Source organism: Dendronephthya gigantea, unplaced genomic scaffold (genome assembly GCF_004324835.1).
Source record: "Dendronephthya gigantea isolate DGI-Jeju-01 unplaced genomic scaffold, DenGig_1.0 000104F, whole genome shotgun sequence".
Taxonomy (NCBI): domain Eukaryota; kingdom Metazoa; phylum Cnidaria; class Anthozoa; order Malacalcyonacea; family Nephtheidae; genus Dendronephthya; species Dendronephthya gigantea.
The window spans coordinates 5,274-33,198 of NW_021163114.1; the positions used below are offsets into that span (position 1 = coordinate 5,274).

The 27,925-nt window shown below is 36.3% G+C and overlaps 3 protein-coding genes across 3 annotated transcripts; 2 read left to right on the top strand and 1 right to left on the bottom strand.

The window, feature by feature from the left end:
• Positions 1-282: 282 nt before the first annotated feature.
• LOC114534656 lies at positions 283-1,923 on the bottom strand. Its single transcript, XM_028556129.1, has one exon. It carries the CDS (start codon positions 1,921-1,923, stop codon positions 283-285), a length of 1,641 nt encoding a protein of 546 aa, XP_028411930.1.
• Positions 1,924-8,558: 6,635 nt separating this feature from the next.
• Positions 8,559-17,476, top strand: LOC114534657 (CD97 antigen-like). Its single transcript, XM_028556130.1, has 7 exons — positions 8,559-8,605; positions 8,722-8,906; positions 10,309-10,503; positions 11,476-11,598; positions 12,306-12,428; positions 13,157-13,282; positions 17,322-17,476. The coding sequence occupies exons 1-7, from the start codon at positions 8,559-8,561 to the stop codon at positions 17,474-17,476; spliced, it is 954 nt and encodes a 317-aa protein (XP_028411931.1).
• Positions 17,477-17,595: 119 nt separating this feature from the next.
• Positions 17,596-27,850, top strand: LOC114534658 (adhesion G-protein coupled receptor G6-like). The gene is made up of 13 exons (XM_028556131.1): positions 17,596-17,669; positions 17,924-17,956; positions 18,467-18,895; positions 21,225-21,548; positions 21,943-22,178; positions 22,494-22,646; positions 23,387-23,481; positions 23,797-24,397; positions 24,499-24,511; positions 24,922-25,042; positions 25,532-25,803; positions 26,351-26,417; positions 27,034-27,850. The coding sequence occupies exons 3-13, from the start codon at positions 18,676-18,678 to the stop codon at positions 27,719-27,721; spliced, it is 2,790 nt and encodes a 929-aa protein (XP_028411932.1). The 5' UTR covers positions 17,596-17,669; positions 17,924-17,956; positions 18,467-18,675; the 3' UTR covers positions 27,722-27,850.
• Positions 27,851-27,925: the final 75 nt, after the last annotated feature.

Here is a 27,925-nt window from a genome sequence, read left to right on the forward strand (position 1 = left end):
GATTGATCAAGAAGGACACGGTGAAATCTTTAGTTTTTTTTACGTTTAATTTCATGTTGTTCACATTCGACCACTGAGACACCTTATCGAGTTCTTGCTGTAATTTTGGAAAATCCGGTTCACATACTCTAACAACTTCAGAAATAGCACAATCATCAACGTACTTGTACAGTGGTAGTTCACTGGATAGATCATTGACCATTATAAGAAAGAACAAAGGCCCCAATTTTGTGCCTTGCGGAACTCCAGCATTGATTTCTTTCCAATCAGATTTACAAGATTTTAATTTAACGCGCTGTTGTCTGCCTTGAAGGAAACTTGAACACCATTTAATAACACGGGTGGAACGTTGAGGAGTTGTAATTTGCGCATTAGAATGTTATGGTCAATTCGATCAAACGCTTTGGAAAAATCAATAAAGCAGGATCGAATAATGGTATTAGGTGTTTCCAGGGCCGAAAGCCAATGGTGGATTAGGTGCACGAGGGCGTGAGTCGTTGAGGACTTTTTCACACAGCCAAACTGGAGGGGATCAATGAATGGCATAACAATGGGTGCAAGCCAATTGAACACGAAAGACTCAAGGATCTTGCTCAGTACTGCCATGAGGGATATAGGTCTAAGGTCCGTATCAATAGATTTCGGTGTAGGGATCTTGCTTAAAGGGAGAACATCCGCGCATTTCCACAGATCAGGTACACGACCTTCTCTAATGGAAGAGTTAAACATGGAGCATACAGGGTAGCTAATATTTGCGGCACATGTTTTCAGGATCCAATTGGGGATCTCATCAGGTCCTACAGACTTACGATCGTTAACACCTGCCAATGCAAGTTCAACAGCATCACGCGTAATGACGTATCTATCAGGAACATTGGAAACGGGTACTGGAGTGAAATTTAAATGCGGTATATCAGCAGCAGCACTGCAGAAGGATTCATTAATGACGGTGGCAAGTTCAAAGTCTCTCAAGACGGTGCCGTTTATGGCTAGACTATTAAACGGAGGGGGGTTGGACATTCCTGACAACGGTTTAATACCGTCCCACCACTTTTTTGGATTGCTCTCGTGCATGTGATTGATTTTGTCATAATAGAATTTTCGACGTGCACTTTTACAGAGTTTTATCACTTTATTGCGATAAACATTAAATTTGGGAAGGTCATTATTCAACCAAGCTTGTTGACGTTTGTTAATGGATTCTTCAATAGCAGGAGTAATCCATGGTTTATCATTGGGATGGAGTTTAACAGTACGCATGGGAATACATGAATTCAAAGCACCATGAACCACGGACTGGAACAAATCCAGTTGATCGTCACATGAATTTCGCCTAATGAGCGGTGTCCAATTGACCGAGTCCAGGCAGGATATCAAATTTCGTTTGTTGGAAACACGATAATCACGCATTAGGAGTCGTGTGGTGGGTAAGCTTGGAGCATGTGGTGAAGTGGGTTGAAGTAATATACTGGAATGATCAGATTGGCCAATAGGTGGCAGGATGGTAGCATCGTAGTAAGCCGATAGAGTTGAGAATGCTTGATCAAGGACATTACTTCCCCTGGTAGGCTTAGTGACCAGAGTTTTCAATCTAAAGGAATTGCACAGATTTCCTGGCTTAAATTGGTTAAAATCTCCGAGAACCAAGACAGCGGAATTAGGATAGTTGGCCAGTGAGGAATCTAAACATTTGAAGATATGCGTTCGAAGCGCGTGGTCATCGCTTTGGGGGGGGTGATAAACTGTTCCCAGGATAATGGAGTTTATTCCTCGTGGTAATCGATCCATTTTGATTAAAAACCATTGACTCTCAATTTCTGGATCGCCTAGGTCAGTTAATTCAGTAAAATTAAGGTTTGAGTTAAAATAGGAACAAAGACCACCACCGCGCTGGTTACGTTCTATCACGTCGGCAAGATACATAACCAGGAATACGTATAGACTCATTAGTTATTTGTGGATTTAACCATGTTTCAGTAATTACGGCAACGTCACACAGTTCGATAGAAATTGATGCAGAAACTTCGTCTAACTTGTTGACCATCGACCTAACATTACTAAACCAAATCTTGGGAAAGCGTGGGATCGTAACAGGAGTCTTCAATGGGATTAATAATCTAAAATTGGGAACCCAGATGCGCTCCCGCCGTTTGTTTTTTCTGTAAGTAATCCTAGTAGGTATTCTCATCTCTGCTGGCTGATATTGTTCCGTGTTGCTCGATGAACATAGTGGAGGTATTCCTTCCACGACTTCATTTGTTCTATGGGGTCTATTTGAAGACTCGAGTTGAACTTTATCAGGGGCTTTATAAGCGTTGGCGGCTGCCAGAAATGGACCCTTGTTGGATTCCGAGGCGGCCTTGGACGGTAGTTTCTCCTTGGACGGTGGTTTCTCCTGGACGCTTTTAATAAAAATTTTGATCACGATTTCTGACTAGGTGTCGATGGGTTATAGGGGGGTGATTTGCGTCTTGAATTCCAGGTATAGAGCTGCAGTGCCTGGGTCTTGCAGGGAAAGGCTTCTTGCACAATTCGCTTTCGCAGTCTTGCTTTTGATGGAATGCTTTGTGTTGTTTAGCACGGTAATGATGAACCTGTTGCGTTAGAGAGTCATTTGCATTTTGTTCATTTCCATTTAACTATCTAGATTTGGACTAAGACACCGGTGGCTTTTATTTGCATTTGGGAGATGACCGGCAGTTGGATCTTTTAGTTGGATCTTTCTGACTAGATGTCGATCAGTTATAGAGGGGTGATTTGAGTCTTGAATTCTAGGTATAGAGCCACAACGCCTAGGTCTTGCAGGGAAAGGCATCTTGCGCAATTCGCTTTCACAATCGTGTTTTTGGAGGAATGCTTTGTGTTGTTTGGCGCGGTAATGATAAACCTGTTGTCTTAGTGAATCATTTGCATCTAGTTGATTTGCATTTAGTTGATCAAGATTTGGACTAAGACAATGGTGGCTTTTATTTCCATTAGGGAGATGACCTGCAGTTGGATCATTTTGTTCGACATCAGTAACAATGATGACTGAATCATTAGCAGCTGTTAAGCCTCTCGTTATACGGTTATGGTTTTGATATTCAAACACCGATTCGTGACCCAGACCATTGGGTAGTTTACTTTTGCCATTAACTGAGGCTAATCCGACAGGACTTAAATCTGTATTGTTCTCTATGTTCGCTGTTCCCTTTAGATATGATTTAATTAACAAAATCTCATCTTTGAGACGGTTTACCTCATGCTCTAAAGCACTGTTCTTTGCCTTTTCTCCCTCAAGATCAATATGTAGGCAAGCTACTTCTTTAGACAGTTTAGATACTATGATTGATGGGGGATCACCACGGGAATCGTTTAGGGCCTGCATTGAGTCGACCTTGCTATTCAGAATTTCAATCTCCAACATTATATTTTCTAAATACTCACAGTTGTTATCATGATGGTCAATACTTTTAAAAGCATTTTCCGGCATATCTTTAGGTGGCGTCAATAGGTCGATCAAACAGGCTTTTGCTGTTTCTCCAACTGTTCCTTTGAAAGTTAAGGTATTTAACTTTCCGGGATACCATGTCATAGATAGATCTGTGCTATGGGCATCAAAACACTTTGAAACGCCTCCTGACCGCCGCCACTTGCCTTGTTGACCGAAGGCATTCGCCACAAAATCTTGCAAGGATTCGTAGCTATCCTGCCATTTAATTCGCTTACCATCGTAAGAAATGCTATCCGATGTTATATACTTATTTATATTGAGGAAATCAAAGGCATCAATGAGATTTTTATTTGTAGACTCGGAGTTATGAACACTGTGTCCATCCGCCATGACGTTATATCTATATCTGAGTTATATCTATATCTATATCTATCTCACCTCGCCTTCGGCGACTAATTGTTAATTATATATATATATATATATATATATATATATATATATATATATATATATATATATATATATATATATATATATATATACACCCATTTGCAAAAACGTTGGCCGCAGATAGATTGATATACTCGAAGTCTAATTAGAAATGCATATGGCTAAGTTTGCATGGGATTTCAATCATATTACACAACATATGCAATTCTAATTAGATTTCGAGTATCTATCTATCTATCTATCTGCGGCCAACGTTTTGCAAATGGGTGTATATTAAGAACTTACTGACTGAGAGTGAGGTCTGTACGGTAAAATATCAAACCGAGGTCGTGCTGTATTGACCGAGCGATAGCGAGGTCAATACACCAAGACCGAGGTTTGATATTTTACCGTACAGACCGAACAGTCGAAGTTAGTAAGTTTTTTATTATATGGCATAATTCATGCAGACATTGTAATTTTAATGATCAATCTCATCCGTGCACACGACACCAAAACATCGGCCTAAAGTGAAAAAAAAACGCTCTATTTTGTAAAATAGAAATTTATTTTTTTTATTTCAAATTCATTATTTTCCGTTTAAGAATTTAATCTGTTTTTCAGTTTAAATTTAGTCAGTTTTTGCCGTGAGTTTTGCCTTGTTTTCACAGGGCAATAAGAATTGCGTATTGCCCTCGGGCAATACGGGGAAATCCGGACCTGTCAGCAGCCAATCAAATTGCAGAATTAACCAAAACAAGCGCTTGCCATATATAATATATATATATATATATATATATATATATATATATATTATATATATATATATATATATAATATATATATATATATATACATACAACTGAGGTACAAGGTCAAGACGGTTCGAGTAGCTGATATTTCGGAACTCGGTCTAGTGCCTTCCATATCTGGGCGTCTTAAATTGATAGTGATAATGCAAAGACTCAGGTGTATATATCAAATGTATATATGTGATGTTTCTACTCTGATTCACCAACCGGGCAAGCTGAAAAATTAGCTTGACTACGGTGGGAATCGAACCAGCGACCTTTGGTTTGCGAGTCAAGGTCAAGACGGTTCGAGTAGTTGATATTTCGGAACTCAGTCTAGTCCCTTCCGTATCTGTGCGTCTTAAATACTGATAATGCAAAGACTGAGGTGTATATATCAAAATTAATGTATAATATATATAGTTAGCTGAAAACTAATGTCGCCCCTGTTTATCAGACATAAACCGAAGTGTGAATTAATATGAGGGAAATCAATGCTTATCAGTACATGCTAACATTCAAGCACTAGGCTATTATGCAATCAACCAAACGAATCTGATCTGATTCTGATCGAAACTAATCAGAATTGAATAATTTCACTCAATGAAAGGTATATTTGGTAAAGAGTCTAGTCCAGTGACTGTACAAGTCTTTCATCAAAGTTTATCAATTCATATTGAAAATGTAGCATGTTGAAATCACTGAGTTCTACATATTACGGAAAGATTAATTGATCTATCTTGACTTAACGTTTCCCGCTTTGCCCAAAAACCGTGGTACGCGCTTAAGTATCCAAATTTGTATACATGCTGGCACAAGTGAGCACCAGCGAAGAGTATTGATATACTTTTGAATATGTTTTGGTTCTCCTTTTATATCACGATATAAAATAGTATCATCATATAATAGCGTTGCATGCAGGCATCAGAAATATGCACATTATTATCATAATAATGTTATATATGATTTCCTGCATATAACTGCTGAAGCTGAGTCAGATTTGATTCCTAATACACAGGTTTAATAAAAGCTTTGATGCCTTTTTTCATACACTCTTTATTTAGAATAACTTTTTATTCCATATTTGCTAAAGTTATCGGCTGAAAAAGGGTTTCAGTTGAATGATACTTTCATATTAGTTTATTCACGGGTTATTGTGTAGTGAGAGTTGATCAAGATACACTGATTAATACATGAAAGATGAGACAATACGCTAAAATTATTCCGTATTTTTCTAGTTCATGTATCGAATTATGCACAGGACTATTTGCTTAATCAAAATCCTGTAATGCAGGTCGATGCCGCTTCGAAAGCAGCAGGAAGGAATAAGATTGCGTAAGCTAGTTTGCGGGCTAAAACAGTTTAGTAAGCTAAAACAGCAGTTTCCAAAAAAAACTCTTATCAGTCTAATTTACTCTAATATACTACTGAAAGAGCGTTCGTCGCAAGTAAAAACCAAATTGATCTCGGCGTTCTGTCACAGCGTTATTTGTTATTGCGGTGGTGTGAATCCTTCACTTTCGAATGCCACATTTTCACCGTTCTTTCAACTTCTTTGACGATATGTAGACAGCTTGCAATTCATTTCAAAAGTTCAAAAATACCGAAAACGAACTTTCATCTCTCAAACGAAAAGTTGTTTCGTCTGTTGTCGTGGACTTTATTATTATGATTCAAACTACTCCAGGGTCAATCTGCGACATTGCAGCAATACGACGAAAAAAGAATATATTATTATTCGTGTTGTGTGTGTAATTGAACTGAAAACCCATTTTTACGGCTAGATTTGCATGTAAAAATACTGAATCAAGGGTAAGGAATTCACATTCCTTGCGAGTTGCGTACTGTATAGTGCGGTTGCCATGCAGCTTTGGCAATTCACTGACCGTAAAAACAATCAATTTGAAAAGAATAATCTGCTGTGTACACAGCGTGTAATTAGCCACCGCGTTGTCCTGTCGAACGGATGCATATAAAAAGTATGAACAATTATATATATATATATATATATATATATATATATATATATATATATATATATATATATATATATATATATATATATGAGAAACAATAATGCGGTTAACAATTTCATATTCGTATTTTTAAACGCTGTAAAGACATTCGTTTATGTATATTGTTTATAGTAAATTGTGTGGCGTTGAAAACAATTGCCGAAGTAAATCTAAAACAATGTTTTAGTGTACATTCATTGGGAATTCTATATTTATATAACGGTTCAAACTTGAACTTCCTGTTATTTTTTAGTAATTAACGCGCGGGTGGATCTATCACGAACGGATGTTGATAATGTATATATAATACAAAGCGCCTGGTCAAGAGAGAATAAACCAAGAAGCTGGCAAGTACCACCACAATGGCAAAAGTATATGTATGTTTTTGTGTTATGTTTGGGATAATGTGCGATACCAAAAGTCAGTCTATGAATACGAGCGTTTTACAAAGGATATCCACACCAACACCGACTTTATTGAAAACAACAACTTCTGATATTTCTTTCCTATCATTAGTCGATATTGTAAGTTCCAAATTTTTGGGTTCAATGGATGGTGTTACGGCTACACCCATGCATAATATATCAGCAGCAGGTTCGTAATTTTGTGTGTGTATAAAATATGTATTAATGCAACCCGATCTTGTAATTTTTATTAACTACCAAGATCTGATCGGATTCCCATGTACAGCCCCACCTGATTTATATAATTACTGACAAAATTTATACCTGGAGGGGGCAGTCTAACTAGATTTGATCATCCTGGTTAAAATTTGCATATACACGTATGCATGGTCACACTGATGAATGAATACGTTAAAACCAAACGCTAGACTGCATGGCATGTGCGAAATCATACAGCAAGGTTTCGATTCTATTTCAAAGTCATCATCAGACTATAACTTTAAAGCTACATATTTCTAATTCATTACGTCAAAAACGGAAGTCTCAATAAAAGAATCACGACGGGTTAGCAGTGAAAAAAGTGTCTACGTGCATAGATATAAATTATGCCATAAGAAACTTCAATCTTATGCGAATTACCATCTACCCTCCACACAGACAAAGTACATTGGCAAAGTGATTGTCAAATAAAATTAAGTTGTGTAAAATCGGTCTTTCTTTTGGTTAGTGCTTGTAATCAAACAGATTTCAGCCAATTTTGAGGTAAATATCCTGCCAAACTCGTTTATTATTGTATATACGTCACAGCCACAGGGTGTCTGATAAGGACGGAAATTATAGAGATGTTTGCCACGATAAAGATACTTGTGCAAGTGACTAGTTAGGAATGATCTGGAGCAGGTTGTATAAAAGAAATACACAACTCTTATCGTATGTCAGAAGTTTCATCATTCCCCTATCCGGTGCATTATTACACCATAAAGGATCAAAGACACTTTTTAATTCTTGAATTAAGAGAAACCTATACAGTTGGCAATGTTATTTAATAAGGTTACCATATCATTTCATACTGCTGATAGTGGCATTCATTTAAAAACACTGTCCGGGTGTAGTTTTAAAAACTAAGTGGAGGTAGTGTTATGTGAAATAAAATTTGTAAGCCTATGTTACCAAATACGTTTTTTCATAATTTTAATTTGGCTGCCCCCAAAAATGTAGCTCATATGCATAGCTTATTTGAGTGGAATAAAAGCAAGGGAGTCACTATTAAGCTTATTAAGAGTGTGCTTTTAGATTACATGCAGGATCGAGTCAGTGTTTTCCCAAACGAGTAAAGTATTGTAATGGGAGTCATATTCATGGGCCAGTTTTGGCTTAGGTTACTATCCTAGGGAATTACATCTTCGTATACTGTACTGAAAAGTGCCTTCAAAATAAATCAGTGGGAAAAGGAATTCGAATATATAAGCAGGGGTAAACTTCCCAAATGAATTTTAACAGCAGCGACGGTCGTTGCAATTGTTTGCGTGATGGGCAAGAATAATTGTTGATTTCAAAATACAAATGACACATAATACTTATAGGTGTTATATAAGACAGCTTATTGTTTCTAGCATAAAAAAGTATCATATTTTGACTTATTTTAACAGATTTTCCATCTCCATTTCATTCCATCGAGTTTCAAGTTCAACTATTACACCCGGATTTAATCAAACAGTCTCGCCTGGCGGTGTTTTTCCAACACTTCCCGTGACGCCAAGTAATCAACATATAGAAATAAGCACCACAACCAGACCTTGGTTACCACCAAATCTTTCAATACTGCCTACAACAGGTATGTTAGAACGCGTTAGACCTATATTTTCGACCAATAAGGTACATTTGAGTTGCAAATGAAATATAATTAACCCCCTTGGCCATTTATAAACTGAGCAGATATTTATTCATCAAACACGAGGAGTATAATCACCCGTACCACCATATGCACAGTTGCCGGATAGTAAACGGTCTACTTTCATCCGAGGAAAATTATTGCTTACATTACATTTGCTATTTATCAAATCATTTATATATATGCGACAAAAAAGCATTTATTGCAAACATGCAAAAATAAAAATACATGATAATTGGGCAATCTTTTGATTTGCATGATTATGGAGCAATTTTTGGACCAGGGACTGGTCCCTAACCGCTGCTAATCTTCTTCTTGTTGTTGTTAGGAGGCGACGCTCTTTAAAAAAACCCTAAGGCTCTATCATTACTTGTTTGATCGGAATGAAACTTGGCACAATTATTCTAAGCAATATTCCGCATCGATTGACGGAGTTCGAATTTTTACTTTTGACCTTTGAAGCAAGTTACAAGCAATTGTTGATATATTTGCAGCAAATAATAATTATACGGAAACGATTAGAAATACATTGTCCTCTTCCTCCTATTGTTATAAATACAATGCAGTTCAGAAATTAAACTCGGTTACGCAGTTCCTGGTCCCTAATAGTGACGATCGTACTTGTTATTCATGATCATCAAGAAAGTAAAATATTTAATAGAGTTCAGCTCATTAACTGGTCCATATCTTGCTTGCTCCTTAACATAATGACATTAGATCGATTCATTTAAGCATACAGTTTGCCGTAAATAATTTGCAATATTTGTTCAAATATCTTTCAATTGCTGCATTATAAATTACACTGCGCATCCGTGAGTTCCGCGAAATTTCAGAGAATCATTCAATATTTTCAAATTTATATGGGTAATGTAAAATATTTTCTGTATGGGTATATGTCACCTCTGCATTTTTTAGTTTATTGTTACAGACGTGATAAATCATTAGTTTTGAAAAGCAGGAAGAATACAGACCAAAAAACTTTGAAAAATATCTTCAAGATGTTTGGAGTAACTTGTTCAGAAAAAAGCAATGAAACCAAATTATAACCGACCCACTAATCTATTTTGCATTGTACAGTTTACTATAAACTTGCGAGGATATAATTTGACACCATATGCAAATTTAGGCGGAAATAGACTGTTAATTTTGTCCTGATCTTCTGGCCACAGATGTTGAATATCTCTCGATTTTGGATAATTCAGATTATTTGTATGGGGTAAAACAGTTTCCTGAATGTATATGCTTATAAATAGTTAAAGAGACACTTTAGGAATGCTTTAGGTGTAAAATTACATTTTCCTAGCATGAAAAATATTAAAACATATCTTACGTTGGTTTATTGCAGTCGCAATACCTGATCCTCCATCTGCATTTAACTCCATTCGAGTTTCAAGAACAACTAAATCTCAAACATCAGGAAACACGGTTGCTATACCTCTATTCAATGCAACAGTCTCGCCTGGGGACATTTCTGCAACACATCCCCCAACACCAAATAGTCAACATATTGAAATCAACACCACAACTCTGCCTACAACAGGTATGTTAGATTTAAGAACTCGTTTCACTATATTTTTTCAAAAGGCACATATGAGTAGCGAATATATGATAAATTTTGCTTGATTAGTGCTTTGTAATTAATACAATACAATAATACAATAACGCAACACTTTACACATTCTTATCTCAAATCTTTAATGTCATACAAAGCATTTTTGAAATGAAATTGTAAACATGTAAAAATGAAAATACTATGAAGCATGGACTCAAGATGAATGATAATGGTTGCAATTTTTATTTATTATCATTAGAAAAGTAAAGTTTGGCTTTAACTTTAGCTACCAGTGTCTATAGCTTGCTTACTTTTGACATTAGACTCATGTGACGTAATAACGTTGGATTATTTGCATCATTGCATGCATGGTATAAATAAGATTCATGAATGTATGTTTAAAAGACACTTGCATATGGTCTGAATTCGACAGTTTTTTAGGAAATTTAATGTTATAAAATCGAAAGGCGAGTGAAGCAGCAAGTAAGCATGCATGTGACTGTCGACAGTATTATTAGTGAAGTAAATAGCGTATTATTTATTCATTAGTTCATACTAATTATTGTGCGTAACTGTAATATTTATTGTAGCTATATAAGCTGCATGGACACACCTATAGTGCTATTGTTGTTAACGGCACGGACAAGGACGGTAGTCCGATATGTTTTTTCCATCGCATTATTACAATTGTTTGTTAATAAACGAGTAAGAATACCTGTTGGACGATTTGGGTCAATCGCTTAGGCGAAAACGGAGCACTGTCATTTCCCAAAGGCCGGAGTATATAATCTGTTGAAGATGATAATAGACTGTGAACTATTATAAGAGGTATAAGTCAATGAAATTATTTTTAATCTAAAGAACAAGCAGACCTACGGCAGTATAAATAAGTGCTATAGCACCTGCACCAGAAAGCGTCGAAATCGGTCTATTAATATAATTTCTTCAACACCTTCAAAGATGTTGACGAATGCACGATTGGGATTCACAACTGTGACGATCGAGCAACGTGTATAAACACCGCCGGGTCGTTCAATTGTATCTGCTATCCAGGTTATACAGGAGATGGAATCGCATGTGTAGGTACGTATACTTTCCATTACAACTTTGCTAGGTCGCATGTGAATTTACCAGTCGCTTGGAAAGAGGCACAATTTAATGTGCTAAAATTGAAAACTCGAGAAAAATGCGCCACGAACAAGCTAACGAACTTGAAGAAGATAACAAACAATTAATAAAGAGAAAACATTCTACGTTTTTCTATACGGTTGTATAAAAACAAGCGTGGGAGTTTGGGAGAACGAGAAATAAATCAGTGGGAAAACAAGCACGTAGGGCGAGTTTTAATTCAACCTTTTTTCGAAAGAAGTTTTTTAGAAAGTGGTATCTCGCAAGTGTTTCTATATCTGTATATAAACACAGAAAAAATATTTTCTACTTCTTTTATAATATAACTCAATAAAAAGATTTTGTACAAATATTATAAATCGATTCAACTACAAATTCTCATTACATTAGGGCCTGTTTGCACGGTCCAATTTTATCAACTCAGTGAATTTTGACCAATCATAATGCAGGAAAATCAATAGTGACCTCGAAATTTATACTAAACTGTGTAGAAACACTCTTCTCGACCAATTGACACGCGCGTATACTACAAATGTTACGAAAGTTATTCAAATATAATCAATCATAAAGGTGTTCATGCTACTATATATAGCTATACAGTAAATCATTAAATTGTGAAAAGCAACTTTGTCGTCGAATATTCACTTTTGTCACCTTTGAAGATATTGAAGAATGCACGCTTGGGATTCACAACTGTGACCATCAAGCAACGTGTATAAACACCGCGGGGTGGTTCAATTGTACCTGTGATCAAGGTTATACAGGAGATGGAATCGTATGTGTAGGTACGTATACTTTTGATTACAACTTTGCTTGGTCGCATGTGAATTTACCAGTCGCTTGGAAAGAGGCACAATCTAATGTTCTACAATTGAAAACTCGAGAAAAATGCGCCCCGAACAAGCACACGTTTTTTTTGCCTTGAGCATGTATAAACTGTTGAAGAAGATAACAAACATTTAATAAAGAGAAAACATTTTCCTTGTTTATAAGAGTTATATAGAGACAAGCGTGGGAGTTTGGGAGAACGAGAAATAATCAGTGGGAAAACAAGCACGAAGGGCGAGTTTTAATTCAACCTTTTTTACGAAAGAAGTTTTTTGGAAAGTGTTATCTCAGAATTGTTTCTATATCTGTATATAAACACAGAAAAAATGTTTTCTACTTCTTTTATAATATAACTCAATAAAGAGATTTTGTTCAAATATTATAAATCGATTCAACTACAAATTCTCGTTACATTAGGGCCTGTTTGCATGGTCCAAATTTATCAACTCACAGACAGTGAATTTTGACCAATCATAATGCAGAAAAATCAATAGTCACCTCGAAATTTATACTAAACTGTATAGAAACACCCTTCTCAACCAATCAACACGCGCGTACTACAAATGTTACGAAAGTTATTCAAATACTGTATAATCAATCATAAAGGTGTTCATGCTGCTATATATAGCTATACAGTAAATTATTAAACTTTGTCGTCTAATATTCACTTTTATCACCTTTGAAGATATTGAAGAATGCACGCTTGGGATTCACAACTGTGACCGTCGAGCAACGTGTATGAACACCGTTGGGTGGTTCAATTGTACCTGTGATCACAGTTATACAGGAGATGGAATCACATGTGAAGAAGGTACGTAGCTACTTTGCATAACAACTTGCTAGTTCGCATGTCAATTTAATTTATCAGTCATTTGGGAACATAACCTTAAGTTCTAAAATGAAAAGGCGAGAAAAAGGCGATTTTCCACGATTTTCCAATAGCCAGAACTCCAGTTGCAAGCGTTGCGGCTGCAATTGCTTGTCAATAGTATACAGTGAGCCTATCGCGAGGCGCGATTGCTCATTAACAGCCCAAACAGAAAGTGGAGTTTCTTTGGGGGCCATGGTAGTTACGCTGCGCAAGTCTAAAGATGTCTTTTCCTTTTATCACTGGAACTATAGTACTTTGTAATTATAATAAAATCTCACTTAAGTATGTCAAAGTCATACGTAAGCGTAAAAACTGAACAGTCAGCAAATGAGTCCCTTAGGAGGATACCGTAAAATCTTTTGAAAACGATGAATTAGTAGCTAAGCATATTGAAGGCGTATACAGTACTGATCAAAAGTACTCTAACAATGTTTGCACAGCCTTCATAAAAATGCTCATATCTACTTTAAAACAAAGCAATTTTTATGAAAATTTTACATGTTACAAAGCGAGTTCTTTCGCACTGTTCGCAGCTATTTTAATTTACTATTTTAAACCGAAAGTACATTTATAAACAAACAAGTGCATTTACTACTTTTTTTTAGTTTTGAATAGAGATCGAATAATGCCAACACATTACGGATGTATTTGGAATAGGTTCTCCTAATCACAGTCAACATCTGTAATTTACAACACCAAGAGACCCAAGTTGCAGGGCTTTGAATATTTAATGTTTTATGCTCATTTAAAAATTTATGCACCTAAAAACTGTTTTTTGCACTAAAAGGCCTGCTTATTCTGAAACTAACAATATTCTGGAATGGAATAGTGGGAAAACAGTGGAAAAGTTCAAGCAACCAAATTAATACGTCATTACCACGCCCACAACGGGAAATGAACAGATACTAAGCTCAAGATATCATATCAACGGAGAACTAAACTAATACCACGCCAAAGTCGTCATACCAACGGAAGCTAAACTGATTCCTCGCCCAAGACGTCATACAAACGGAGAAATAAACTGATACATCGCCCAAGACATCATACCAAGGGAGAAATAAACTGATTCCACGCCCAAGACCACAATTAAACTAACGGGGAAATAAACTGACACCTCGTCCAAGACGTAATCTTTGTAAGTCAAGAACTCTCGAAACTAAAACCAACTAAAGCAACTGGTCTTGACGGAATTCCAGCGAGAATGTTAAAGGATGGGGCCATTATAACTGCAGAGCCGATTGCATATATTATAAATCTAACAATGTCGACAGGAAAAATTCCAACAGAATGGAAGGAAGCTAAAGTCACGCCTGTTTTTAAGCTCTTATCTCTAAGATAATGGAACGCTCAGTGCAAGTACAGCTCGTGGTATTTCTCACTGAAAACAACGTGCTATCTAGGTATCAATCTGGCTTTCGAAAAAAACACTCAACTGAAACTGCAGTTATTTATCCTGTCGATCATATACTTGAACACATGGACAAACAGCAATTAACCAGTGCCATATTTAAAGATCTTAAGAAGGCATTCGACCTCGTTGACCATGACTGTCTTCTTCATAAAGCAGAGCACTATGGAATCAGAGGTCGAAGTTTAGAGTGGCTTCAAAATTATCTCACAAATCGAACGCAGAAGGTAAACTATGCGAACGAACTATCCCCTAGCCTTGTTTTAGAATATGATGTTCCTCAAGGGTCCGTGTTGGGGGCTCTGCTGTTTGTCCTATACATCAACGACCTACCGGAATGCCTAATAAATTGCTCAATAAGTACGTACGCTGATGACACGATCATATTCTACACTGGTCCTAATACCAATGAAATTATGAACATCTTACAAAACGATCTAAACCGAGTAACACAGTGGATGGCTGATAATAGGCTTGTTCTAAATCAAACAAAGACGAAAGTTATGCTCTTTGGAACAAAACCACGACTTGACAAGACTTCAGGCTTTAATGTCCAGCTTCATGGTCATGACATTGAAAGAGTCCCAAAATTTAGTTATTTAGGGGTACTGCTTGATGAACACATAACATGAAAGGAACATACTGAAGTAGTATGTAACGAGTTTGCCAAACGGCTAGGTTTACTATCGCGAATACGTCCCTGTTTAACACTAGAGGCGTCGAAGAGCGTATACAACTCACTGGTGTTGCCAGTTTTCGACTACACCGATGTCATTTGGACAGAGTTATCTGTTGGGTGCTGTCAAAATCTTCAAAGACTGCAGAATCGTGCAGCGCGCGTAATATTACAACAGACTAGTTCTAAGAATACGTTTTCTAGTTTGAACTGGGTGGATTTAGCCACTCGTAGAAGTAGGCACAAATGTATCTTAGTTTTCAAGTGCCTAAATAATTTAGTCCCAGCGTATCTAAGTAAATACTTTGTGAAAAATCATAGTATCCACACATATAATACTAGAAGAAAAAATGATCTGCATCTTCCAAAACCAAAGCTTAGTTTAGGCAAAAGAACTTTTAGATTCTCTGGAACACTTCTTTATAATACACTTCCGAGCAAAATAAAGAATGCTACAAGTTTGTCTAATTTTAAGCATTGTATTCAAAATCACTGTTTTTAAGCTATAATGTAATATTGTTTTGTAATCATTTTTGTATCTCATATGTACATAGTTTTAACAATCTCTTTAATAATAATGTAATGATAGGTAATTAACTTAAATTTTGTAATTATTTTATTATATGCAGGGCCCCTAAGGATACCAGCCTTTGAGCTGATTGGGCTACCCTGCTAAAATAAAGTTTCTATCTATCTATCTATCTTTCATACCAACGGGGAAATAAACTGATACCTCGCCCAAGACATCATACCAACGGGCAAATAACCCAAGACATCGTACTAACGGAGAACTAAACTGATACATCGCCCAAGACATCATACCAACCGAGAAATAAACTGATACCACGCCTAAGAAATCATACTAACGGACAACGAAACTGACACCTCGCTCAAGACGTCATACGAACGGAGAAATAAACTGATACATCACCCAAGACATCATACCAACGGGGAAATAACCGAAGACATCATACGAACGGAGTACTAAACTGATACATCCCTATGACATCATACCAACCGAGAAATAAACGGATACGACGCCAAAGATATCATACCAACGGAGAACTAAACTGACACCTCGCCCAAGACGTCATACCAACAGGGAAATAAACTGACACCTCGCCCAAGACATCATACCAACGGAGAAATAAACTGATACATCGCTCAAGACATTATACCAACGGGGTAATAAACTGACACTTCGCCCAAGACATCATACCAACGCAGAAAAAAATGATAAATCGCCCAAGACATCATACGAACGGCGAAATAAACTGATACATCACCCAAGACATCATACCAACAGGGAAATAAACTGACACCTCGCCCAAGACATCATACCAACGGAGAAATAAACTGATACATCGCTCAAGACATTATACCAACGTCATACCAACGCAGAAAGAAACTGACACCTCGCTCAAGACGTCATACGAACGGAGAAATAAACTGATACATCGCCCAAGACATCATACCAACTGGAACTAGACTGATACCTGGCCCAAAACATCATACCAATAGGAAATACTGATACCACGCGCGCCCAATACATCATACCAACGGGAAATAAACTAAAATATTGATTTCAAGAGACCGAATAAACATCGGGAGCGAAATTGGGGAGATAGAGATAATCGCCAGAGCAAAGCGACTAAAACAGAAGAGATACTACAACAGATATTTGGAGCTCAATGGTAGTGGCTATGAGTCATTTTGTAAATGGGCGGTTTTTTAAGTCTATTTTTTCGTACTGTGTGCGAAGGTCAAATGTGTGCGCTCTTTATAGGCGCCTACCTTACATCTCCGTTTTTTCGAGGCCCCTCATGCATGACGTCCCGGTATTTCTCGTCAGTCTGGTATATCATTTACTTCTAAAAATTACATATTTTCTTTAGGTCTTCAAGGAACTGATATACCAATTGATTCTCCTTGTCGGGAATTTTACGGCAAAACAAATCTGTCGCAAGACAGCATTGAGATGGCACATTATCAAATGCATCCATTCTATCCCTTAGTGTACACCTCATGTTCGGTGAATCTTTACCACTAATCTGTTCCGTTTATTCTTCCTGTTTTCGATATCGTTTCCAGCAAGATTTTACCACCGTGTTGGATTTGTGTGATCAGGTCTCGATGGATTGCAGTTATGCAATTAGGAAAATTGAAATTCCCAATTTCGACTTTATTACAACAATGTTCTTCGAAGCCTCGTCCAGGGAATACCACAAGTACAGAATGTTTCCGTGAGTATTTGAAATTGTACTTGAAATTTGCATAGCATGACCAAATTGTCACGCTGGCTACGCTACTGAACAAACCACTTGATGATAAGGACAAATCGCTTCCATACCATTTTTCAAAATGCCGGGTATTTTAAATGCCATTTAATTTCCATTAAAAGGGCGAATAGGTCTAGTTTGTGAATATCTTAAATCAATTTCTGAGATATTCTGGCGATGGTTTATAAAAATGAAATAAAAGAATTTTTATTTTCAAGGGCCAACAGCAGCGTCTACGCAAATACAATCTAGTAAGTATATTTCAGAATCTGCAGTTACCCGCCATTTTTGGGTTACTTTTTTTCAAGAGCATAAGACCTCGTAACGGCGACTCTTCATTTTTGTGCTGAATTTATTCTTCAAATTGTGTAAAAAATTGCTTCGTGTTGTTATATTTCTTTAAATTCATGTGCGAGAATTGAAAGTACCCCAAAAACGTGTCATCGTGAAAAAGGCTAATTTCAATAACTTTGCAGAAATTGTACACAAAAACTTTCCCCAGGATTTATTTTAAATGGCACTTTAACATCACAGTCTTGATCATGTCTTGAAATCGAATTGGAATGGTTATAATTTTCTATTATGCAATGTTAATCTTGTGTTAAATAGTACTCATGCTTGTGTAATTGATATTTTATTGTTTCAAATCGAATATTAATTTAAATAAGAAATCGCGAGTTCACTTTCACAAGCGCGGTGCAAACTGCAAGCAATTGATATTCAAAGTCATCTAATCAATTTTTCGTCATTTCAATATCTAGATCAGTCATGTTGCTTTGATGTGAAACCGCAAAAATTTTGCCACCCATTCTTCGCTCGATCTTCGCTCAATAGCAGTCAACAAGATGAAGTTATTTTCAGCTTGAGCACGTATATTCCACTATTTCATGCCCTGGCATCACTAAACCAGTCATCCTGTGTAGCACAGTTATCAGACTATCTTTGCCTGAAAAAATTCCAATATTGTGATATGCCCTTGGATGAGGGAAGTGGTGGATGTTCGCCAGGTATTTTCAAGGTATCCCGTGAACATTGCTCGAACATCACAAACACTTCGTCACCTTGTTCTTTGAGTCGTATCAACACCACTCTTCAAAACGCTGGATATAATATTCCAATAACAATGACAGATTTTGACTGCTCGACATTACAGCCCATTCATGTTGAAGAACATTCGTTAAATATTTCACGTAAGTTTTGATTTTATTAATTTACGGAATGGTCTTGAAAAACATACACATAATTTGTAGGTGAAGAAGGAATACGAGCCCTAAAAAAATCTGGAAATACAATATAGTGTACTAGCCTTGCGATTTGAGTAATACCGAAACATTTACTCATATTGGCATGCACGTTTTATTGGTATGTTGTTTGCTAGGCCATGTATTAAATAACGTTAACAAAACCGTTTGTCTCTCTTTCCCGCAATGCATGCATGTAGTTCCGGCAGCAGGGCTATATGTACACTAATTGTTCATAATATGCTGTAAAAAATGCCGGGAAAAGTACGGTATAGAATCAAGCGGGCCTTCGCACTCAATCGCTCAATTCTAGCTACGTTCCTGATTCGCTGCAATTTTCCCTATGATGACTGGTGATGATGGACAAAATTTGTTGATTTTACTATACCGACTCAGATCAAGAACATGCTGTCAAAGCAAATTACAATTAACGCATAATGCTTTAATTTAGGTGTCAAATTACTGTTTATTCTTACAAGCATAAAATGATAAAAAATAATTGGGTATATATACTTTTTGTTGACTTGTTGCAAAAATATCAAGCAGAGTGGCATTACCATTTCGTTTATCTGCATTTAACCCTAGTCGAGTTTTAAGATCAATTAAATCTCAAACATCAGGAAATGTGGTTACTACATCCGTGTTAAATTCAATCACAGTTAATAGAATATACATGGTTTGGAGAGCACATAAAACTACAATAGAACTCATTAACTATGTTGAGGTAGATTTATGCAAAAATTGTTCCTTTCTCATCACATGTCTATTGTATTTTGCACACATAAACCAATAGCAATCTTTTAATTAACATATTATTCCACAGGTAGCCCGCTATTGGATTTGATTTTAGTTAAATATTAAATAAATTCTATGCAAAACGACATGAAGTGTCACCTTCCTTTATTCACTACTGACATATTATCGCAGGCGCCAATTCGTGCGGTGCAGTGTAACCTTTATGTATATATTTTAAGATATATACATTATATACACTACAGTTTGGCAGTGCGGAAATTTTAAAGCGTTAAGATTGTGACTTCCGTAAGAAGTAAATAAACATGGCGGAGTATAGCGGCTGTATTCACATCAAAAACTCTAATCACAATCCTTAAGTCTCACTAAACAAAGCAGAAACATTATACAACTAAAACTAAATAAATTATTAGAAAAAAACTGCAGAAAATGACAGTAATACAGTAAATATAATTTGGTACTTCGCTTACGTATTCACTTCCATTTTCAGCCCTAAAACGGTACTCGCGACTTCCGGTGTTATCACATTTTGGACGATTGTTACGTCTGCGCATACGCGTGACTGAATATTGGTATCGGTACTCGTAGCGGAAGCCGATCTTAACCTCCCTATTGAGATCGGTACAACAAACAGGCCTTGCATGGTTACAGCAAACACCACGTATAGTTGACCCCATTATATAACAGGTATACGTTCAACGAAGGCATCTCTGAATTGCGAACACCATTCACATATTAATTAACTTCGTGCCCATGTAAATATAATCTATACAGATCTTTGTGAATCAAATTCCAAGGTTTATGAGACAGTTTTAAGTTTTTTAGCGTCTCAAACTACGCGCTTTCCAATAATCAGCCAAATTACAGAAAATTTACATCTGGAAATTAGTTTGAAATTTGCCAGCTTATTACGATACAAGTAAATGAGGCAAAATGAGAAGATTTTCCTTGCTCTTTTTGAAACACTCCAGTTCTTAAAGACTTACTTCTTAAATTTTTAAATGTACACACGTCAGAAACTCGTTGCTATGGTACGATTGGAAAATTCCCATTTAAGCCTAATAAATAACTGGAACGATTGTTTAACCTCCCAATTGTTTTTGTGAAGCCAAATTTCGCGGGGCTTTACCTCCAGACACGTGTGTGACAAATTTTGCCTTCATTCGCGGGTAAATCGAGAGATCACTGTGGGGGAAGCGTGCTTCTCATCCGTGGGGGCAGGACAAATTTGAAGGAAATTTGGTTTTGTTTGTTTCATGATTTTTTGACAACAAGTGTGTAATGTTGACAACAATATTTGCACGAAACGGGCATCTAAAAGCTACATATAGACTTTAGCTACATGCGTATAATCACGATCAATTAAAATATCCTGAATTGTGATTGGCTAGTTGTATAATTATACTAGAGAGATTTTTACTCACGGAAGGGGCAATTCCAAATACATTTGATAGGCGTAATTAATACGTTTGAGACGTAGTTACAATAATTCTATTTTACTGATAAAATATATTTCCAATTATAGAGTCCCAAATAATAATAGATGGACTTCTTATTCCACGATTAACGAATTTTTCAATATCAAAGCCAAGTTCAAGGAGCTTTAACGTTAGTTGGAATAATTTACCAAACACGAAGGAGATCAAGCAATATGGCATATTGTGGAGAAAGATAGTGGGAGCTGATTCTTCAAGTGGGGAAACTAATTATCAGCACATTCACTCCACAAAGAAATATTATATATTCAACAATATTTCAACTGCAAATTCACAGTACGAAGTGTTAATAACAGCGATAGGACAGGATGGAATTCCGCAACTGTTTACCACCGTTAATTTTCTAAGCAAAAGTAAGTTGAACTATATAATTTATGTCGATGGTTTTGTTTGAATAACAAACCATGCACGCTGGCGGGTTAAATAATAATCCGTAAGCCGTTCGTTTTTAATATTTTTATGTATATATCGTTCGTGCGCTTGCGTTTTATATTTCTTGAAATATTCCCTGGTCCCAAATGCACAATAACTAGTTAGGTTTTAAATACTACATATCACTAAGGAACTATCGTTGCCAGCCGATGCAGCTTTTTGCTAGAATATACAAAAGAATCCCTGTATCTAGTTATAATTTTGGTACTACGAAAGAAGTAGAAATAGGCTAGATCTCTTCGCCGTCGGCTCCAGTCAGTCAAGTAACGTTATGCTGATGCTGCTTAGAACCAGCTGAATTTCTTCTCCCTAAAGGTTTTTGTCCGGGTGAGGAAGTCGGTTCTCCAGACGCATATGGGATTTTCCAGTGGCCAGAAACTCCAGTCGGAAACGTCACTACACTTGCTTGTCCTTATAACAATCAGTCTATCGCGAGTCGGGATTGTTTTTCAACATCCGAAACAGAAAGTGGAGGTTCTTGGGGGGCGATTGTAGTTACGAAATGCAAATATAAAGACTCGCGGAGTAAAGATCTTTTCATTTTATCACAGGTAATTAATTGCATGAATACCTTTGAATAAAAATCGACTGGAATTCGAAGGTTATTTTCCGTTCCATGCAACTTGTAGATAACTTTTACAATGTAAGTTTCTTTAATGCGAATAGTTTGCTTGTAATCTTCCATCTTACAAATTTCATAACTAAAATAATGGCACCAAAATAATCGCTATAGTTTCTAACTAATTATTGGTCGAAAAGGTGAAATGGCGTATACATGCATGCAACAGTTGAGTTTGTCTTTCATAGGTGCTGAAACTGTTAAGAGAAATTACATTAAATGATTGTTTAACATTTTTTCAATTCAGAATGAAGTTAATAGTAGCAACGTTGTAAACATCACTAAAGAGTTAAGAGACTTGTCTTCCACTAATCGAAACAACACTCTTAATCCTGGTGATATCGACTATATTGCTACCACATTAGAAAATATTGCTCTGGTGAAAGAGAAAGCAAACGAGGTTTGTCAATGTTGAAATTGTTTCTTATTTCTTGTTTTGTTTAGTTTTGTTTATGAGGTGGGGGTTAAAATATAATACGGCTAGTTGTACGTCAATTTGGATGTTTTTATTTTCACATATATAGCTAACATAATTTATTTCAAAAAACTATAGCGAAATAGAATCGTGTTAGGCCTAAATGTCCCTAAAGAACAGGATTGTATTGAATTTGTGAACGAATATGCATGGCAGGGAAAACTCAAATTCAATATCAGGGCAAAACTGTGATTAATGAAGCATTCTAGTAATTTGGAAAAAAAAATCTTTGAAAAAAAGATTATTTGCGTGGCAAAAGTGAGTGCGTCACACATGCCAGGGTTATTATAATAAAGGTTTGATGCTTCGAATCGAAAGAACCTCCCCCAAAAAATTGTCCAATTAGACGAACTATGCATTCTATTTAATGTTAGCATGAGAAAATCGTAACATTTTGGAAGCGTAATATTTTTCAGGCAAGCTAAGATCACACTTTCTTGTTAAAAATAATACATTTAGCAAATATTTTTGTTATCATTTCTGCCGCGTTTTATTTTTTTTCAGACCTGTAGCTATATACATGCAGTTCCAAAAAAACTTTTTGTTGCAACATCATTATTTTTCCGCAGTAAAATTAACGAGATAACTGCATTTAGGTTCGAGCTACGCATTTGGCGCTTTTTATTTTTCATTACTCTGATATACTTGTCGGTCCATGTTTGTAGATTCTTGACGACTTCCTCACAGCTGTAGATAATGTGCTGGACACCCAACTTAAAAATATCCTAAAGAGTCAACAGAATCGGAACTCATCGTCAAGGTATGTACGAGGTCTTATAAATTGATCTGGCAGAGACGTGGGTGATGTATGACACTGTTAAAAAAAATTGAGCATCAGGCCTAGGCTATAAACGTCGCATTTTCGTCACGTCAAATGCAATTCAAACGATAATGACACGGTAATAATAATGATATGATAATAATAATCACGATCATGATAATAATGCTTAATGAGGTTAATCGTGTCATCTATTGTTTGAATTCATTCGACGGGAACAAAATGCGACGTATAACCTTGTCCTCAGTCGAGTGAGTCGCCATGGAGGAAGAAAATAAACGTTTATTAATTTTTCAGGATTGTTGAAACTCTGAACATCTTTGCAGAATCATTAGTTATTGGCGCAGAAGGCAAAATTCAGACTGCGAAAAGAAACTTCGATATTAACTTAGAAACGGTGGAGTCACAGAATTTTAGCGGACTTAATTTTTCGGGTATTCAAAGGAGAACGAATCAATCAGAAAGGAGAAATAATATTTTGAATAAACAGAGCAATGAAGTACGACATGTCTTATCTCCTTCACTCATAATTCCACGAACAATATTCAACGAGTCAACGGATAAAAACAGTTCTGCAAACCAGACAGTGATATTTGTGCTCTATAGAGAAACAAAATTTTTTAGATTATCATTGGCGGATACCAGCAAGACAAAGAGTCGCTTGAATAGTCTTGTAATTTCTGGAAGTATTGAAGGGTTGTCAGTTTCAAATTTGAGTGTCCCAGTGAACATTGCATTACCTAGCCTCGAAAGAGGTGACACGAAAAGCATCCAGTGTTCTTACTGGGATTTCAGCGCAGGAAATTGGTCGCAAGAAGGTTGCAAGTTTGAACGCGTTCTTGAAGATCGAAGAGTGCTTTGTAGTTGTAATCATTTTACCAACTTTGCAATGTTGATGGTAAGATTAATATTAATTATCAAGTGTTTTTTTGTATTTATGAGCTTTGCACATATATTTTCATATTTTCCAGCACTATTTATAATAACAGGTGCATATAGCTTGAACTTCAAGGTTACTTTATAAACTATTAATTATTCGCGTGTAACAAATTTGAAAGGTAGGATACAGTTTGTAATGTACACGAATGCTTTGCTTACGCTCCGAATCCGCATATATCTCATATTATTATATCCGTAAGAGCGTAGAAATAAAATAAAAATGCAGAGCCGGCATAAACCTTTACCAGCAAAATATTACCTCATGATCTTTAATATGACACGAATTACAAGAAACAACCAGGGCAAATTGCAAAGATGCAATGATTTTCTTACATTTTGCGAAATTTAAGAATGCGCAATATAATTTATAGTTCTGCAAACTAATAATACTTGAACAGATATGCAAATTTGCTACGGCAATCTGCATATTCCATGTCCGCAATTTCTGGCCATGAATAATTCATTTATTGACTATTTTCTCAGGACATAGCTCCAGGAGAGAAGACTGTATACATGACAAAATACTTGGTGTAATAAGTTACGTTGGCTGTGCCCTCTCATTTGCTGGGCTCATCTTGACAATAATTACAATACTAATTTTGAGGTAAATATGAATTTTTATAATACGTAAAATTTTTGTTTCTCTATGTTTATATACCTTATATTTTATGTTTTTATGAATTTCGCGAGGCCAGGACTTGCGTCTTGCGAATATGAACATGCTGGTTTTCCACTAGCCACATTTTTGTTCCTATAGTTCTCTCTATCTGGAAAATATTTCTCAGTTGTCTCTATCAGCAAAATGTTTCCCAAAGACAAAAAAAATATATCATTAGGTTCTAGTGGAGGTAAACCGAACTTTTAGCAAAATTTAGGTTTGGCAAAAAATGCAGCAAAAGTAAAAGATCAGTGCTTAAATATATATAATAATTCACAGGCCTCCTATATACGTATCACACAGACCTTCGGTTGGCGATACATCGAAAAAGGGCTAATAAACGTCTCTCTTTAATCACTGTGCGAACGTAGACGTGTACTTTCGTACAAACATTTTCTTTCGCGCTATTTTCTTCCTATATATATTCAAATTTAGGGATCTGCGAAACCAAGTTCCAAGCCAGATTTTGCTGAACTTCTGTATTGCTTTGTCGTTGACGATAATTGTCTTCTTGGCTGCTGTTGAGAAGTCTAGGACATCATCACTGGCTGGCTGTCGGGCAGCAGCGATCGCCCTTCATTACTTCCTGTTGTCAGCATTCTTGTGGATGGCAGTAGAAGCGTATAATATGTACTGGGCATTTGTGAAAGTCTTTTCCGCTCCGTCCCAATCAAGGCTTTTGCTGAAATGCTGTGTGTTTGCATGGGGTAAGATTTTTACAGATGAGGAAAAAAGGTCATCCTTTTATAGTAGCAGTAATGGTAGTAGTTGTGTTAAAAATGTATACAAGACAGGATCTCTTAGGGGAGGATCAATGTGGGTTGTAACATATTTGCCTAGTTCAATTCCTTTTAGAAATTGCCTTACAGCAAGCTAGACTGTCTGTTGTGAGTCATCTCTTTTCGGTATCAAGTTAGCGAGAAAATTTGAAAACCTTGGTTTCTCGCATACGTACACCATGATAGTTGATGGTTGAATTAATGTTTTGGAGGACAGCTTGCCTTAAATAAATATGTATGTGGCGCGCGTATCAACCTGTAGCACGGTAAAACACTATAGTACTAGTCGAAGAAGGAAAGATGGTTTTAGTCCACCAAAAATATCTCTGGATGATATTAAGTTATCATCTATATGCTTAAATATCATACACTCAAAAAATGGCCATTCTTGGCCGAAGAATCATTATCTTTTGTAATAAATCTTCTTTTGTATTGTGTTACTTAATATCTGTTAATAAATCTTCTTGTGTTATAGGTACTCCTTTTGTAATCGTGGGTATAACAATGATAGCTGCATTAGATAAATACGGTGACGGAACCTAGTAAGTGGCTTGATTTTTGGTCATATTCCATGCATTGTATACACTGACTGCATGACAATGAAAGATAATTATCGATTATACAACACAGAAAAGAGAATACTGAACGCAGAACATGGACTAACATTATTTTCCTGGCCTCTGAGGCATGTAGCTACGAAAAATTAGGTTGAAAAAATCAAACATTCAAATTTTTGTAGGGGGAAATATCAAACAATTTAACTTTTTCCGATAAAACCCTATTATCTGTGAGATCAAATGCTTTCGTAAATATATAAAGGGCTTGTATATTCGACAGCTGGAGCCCTAATCTTAGGCTGCTGCTCTTAATTGACGCACTATTAAATACGCTTTTAATAATTTAATATACTGTATTTGTGTTAAATTCAACTCTTATGTGTCGGAGAAGTAACAATAACCTGTTCTTTAAAGTTTTGTGCGTGTTGATAGTCTTCGCCATCAATACTGTTGTAAATAAAAAATTACATGGTGTCCGTGATTGTCAGCAAATCAGCACTCAACAATGATATGTTTTTCTTGCAACGCCGAATAGACTTTTGCTCTCTGTTTAAGTCGTTACGTGATGAACAAAGTGTAACCAAAGTGTTTTTTTTAATAGTTGTCGATTGCAAGGCGTACCTTTCTTTGTGTCATTTCTAACTCCAACTGTTCTTATCATCATTGGTAATATCGTGGCTTTTTGCTTCATCATTCGATCGATGGTCACTTCTGGTGCCAAGGTTACCTCTGACAAGAAAACAACCGGTTACCAGCAAGCAAGGCGGGGAATTGCAATTATGGTGCTGCTTGGTTTGACATGGCTTTTTGGCATTCTCACTATTGGCGATGCTAAACTGGTGTTTCAATACCTTTTCTGCATTTTCAACACACTTCAAGGGCTGTTTGTGTTCATATTTTTTGTTGTTTTGCCCACTGGAACAAGACGACAACTAAAAAAACTCGGAAAAAGAGTAAGTTATAGTAATCGCCGTAATCTTAAGCTTCAAAATTTGGGGGAAGACAGCTCCCAGTTCAATAAAAATGTTTATTCCAATGACATTACAACGTCGACATCTGGTGCACTTGTGTCAACAAGTCAAAATCCGACTCTTGCCCATCCAGCAATTGAAAAACCTTTAAAGAGTGCCAGTGATTTTGATGAAGGAAATGAAGACATCGACCATGTTAACGACGTACTAGATCAAAAATCGCCTAACGAGGTATGGTTAAACCCAAATTTGACTCGCTACAGTGTGAGGAGGAATGGACCAACTTATACCACGACCATTGAACTAACTATAAAATAAACCCTGGCTAAGCACTAGTTTATATTTGTCTCCGAAAGTATAGTTATGTGATTTTTCACTGATGTATATCCAACATAAAATAATTTCATAATTAGCAGCATCTATATATGGGGACTCATAGAAATTCTTTAGACTGCCTATGTGACTTACTAAACTATTCATATATACTGATATAGGTAAATTTATTGATAATTCTTTGATTTT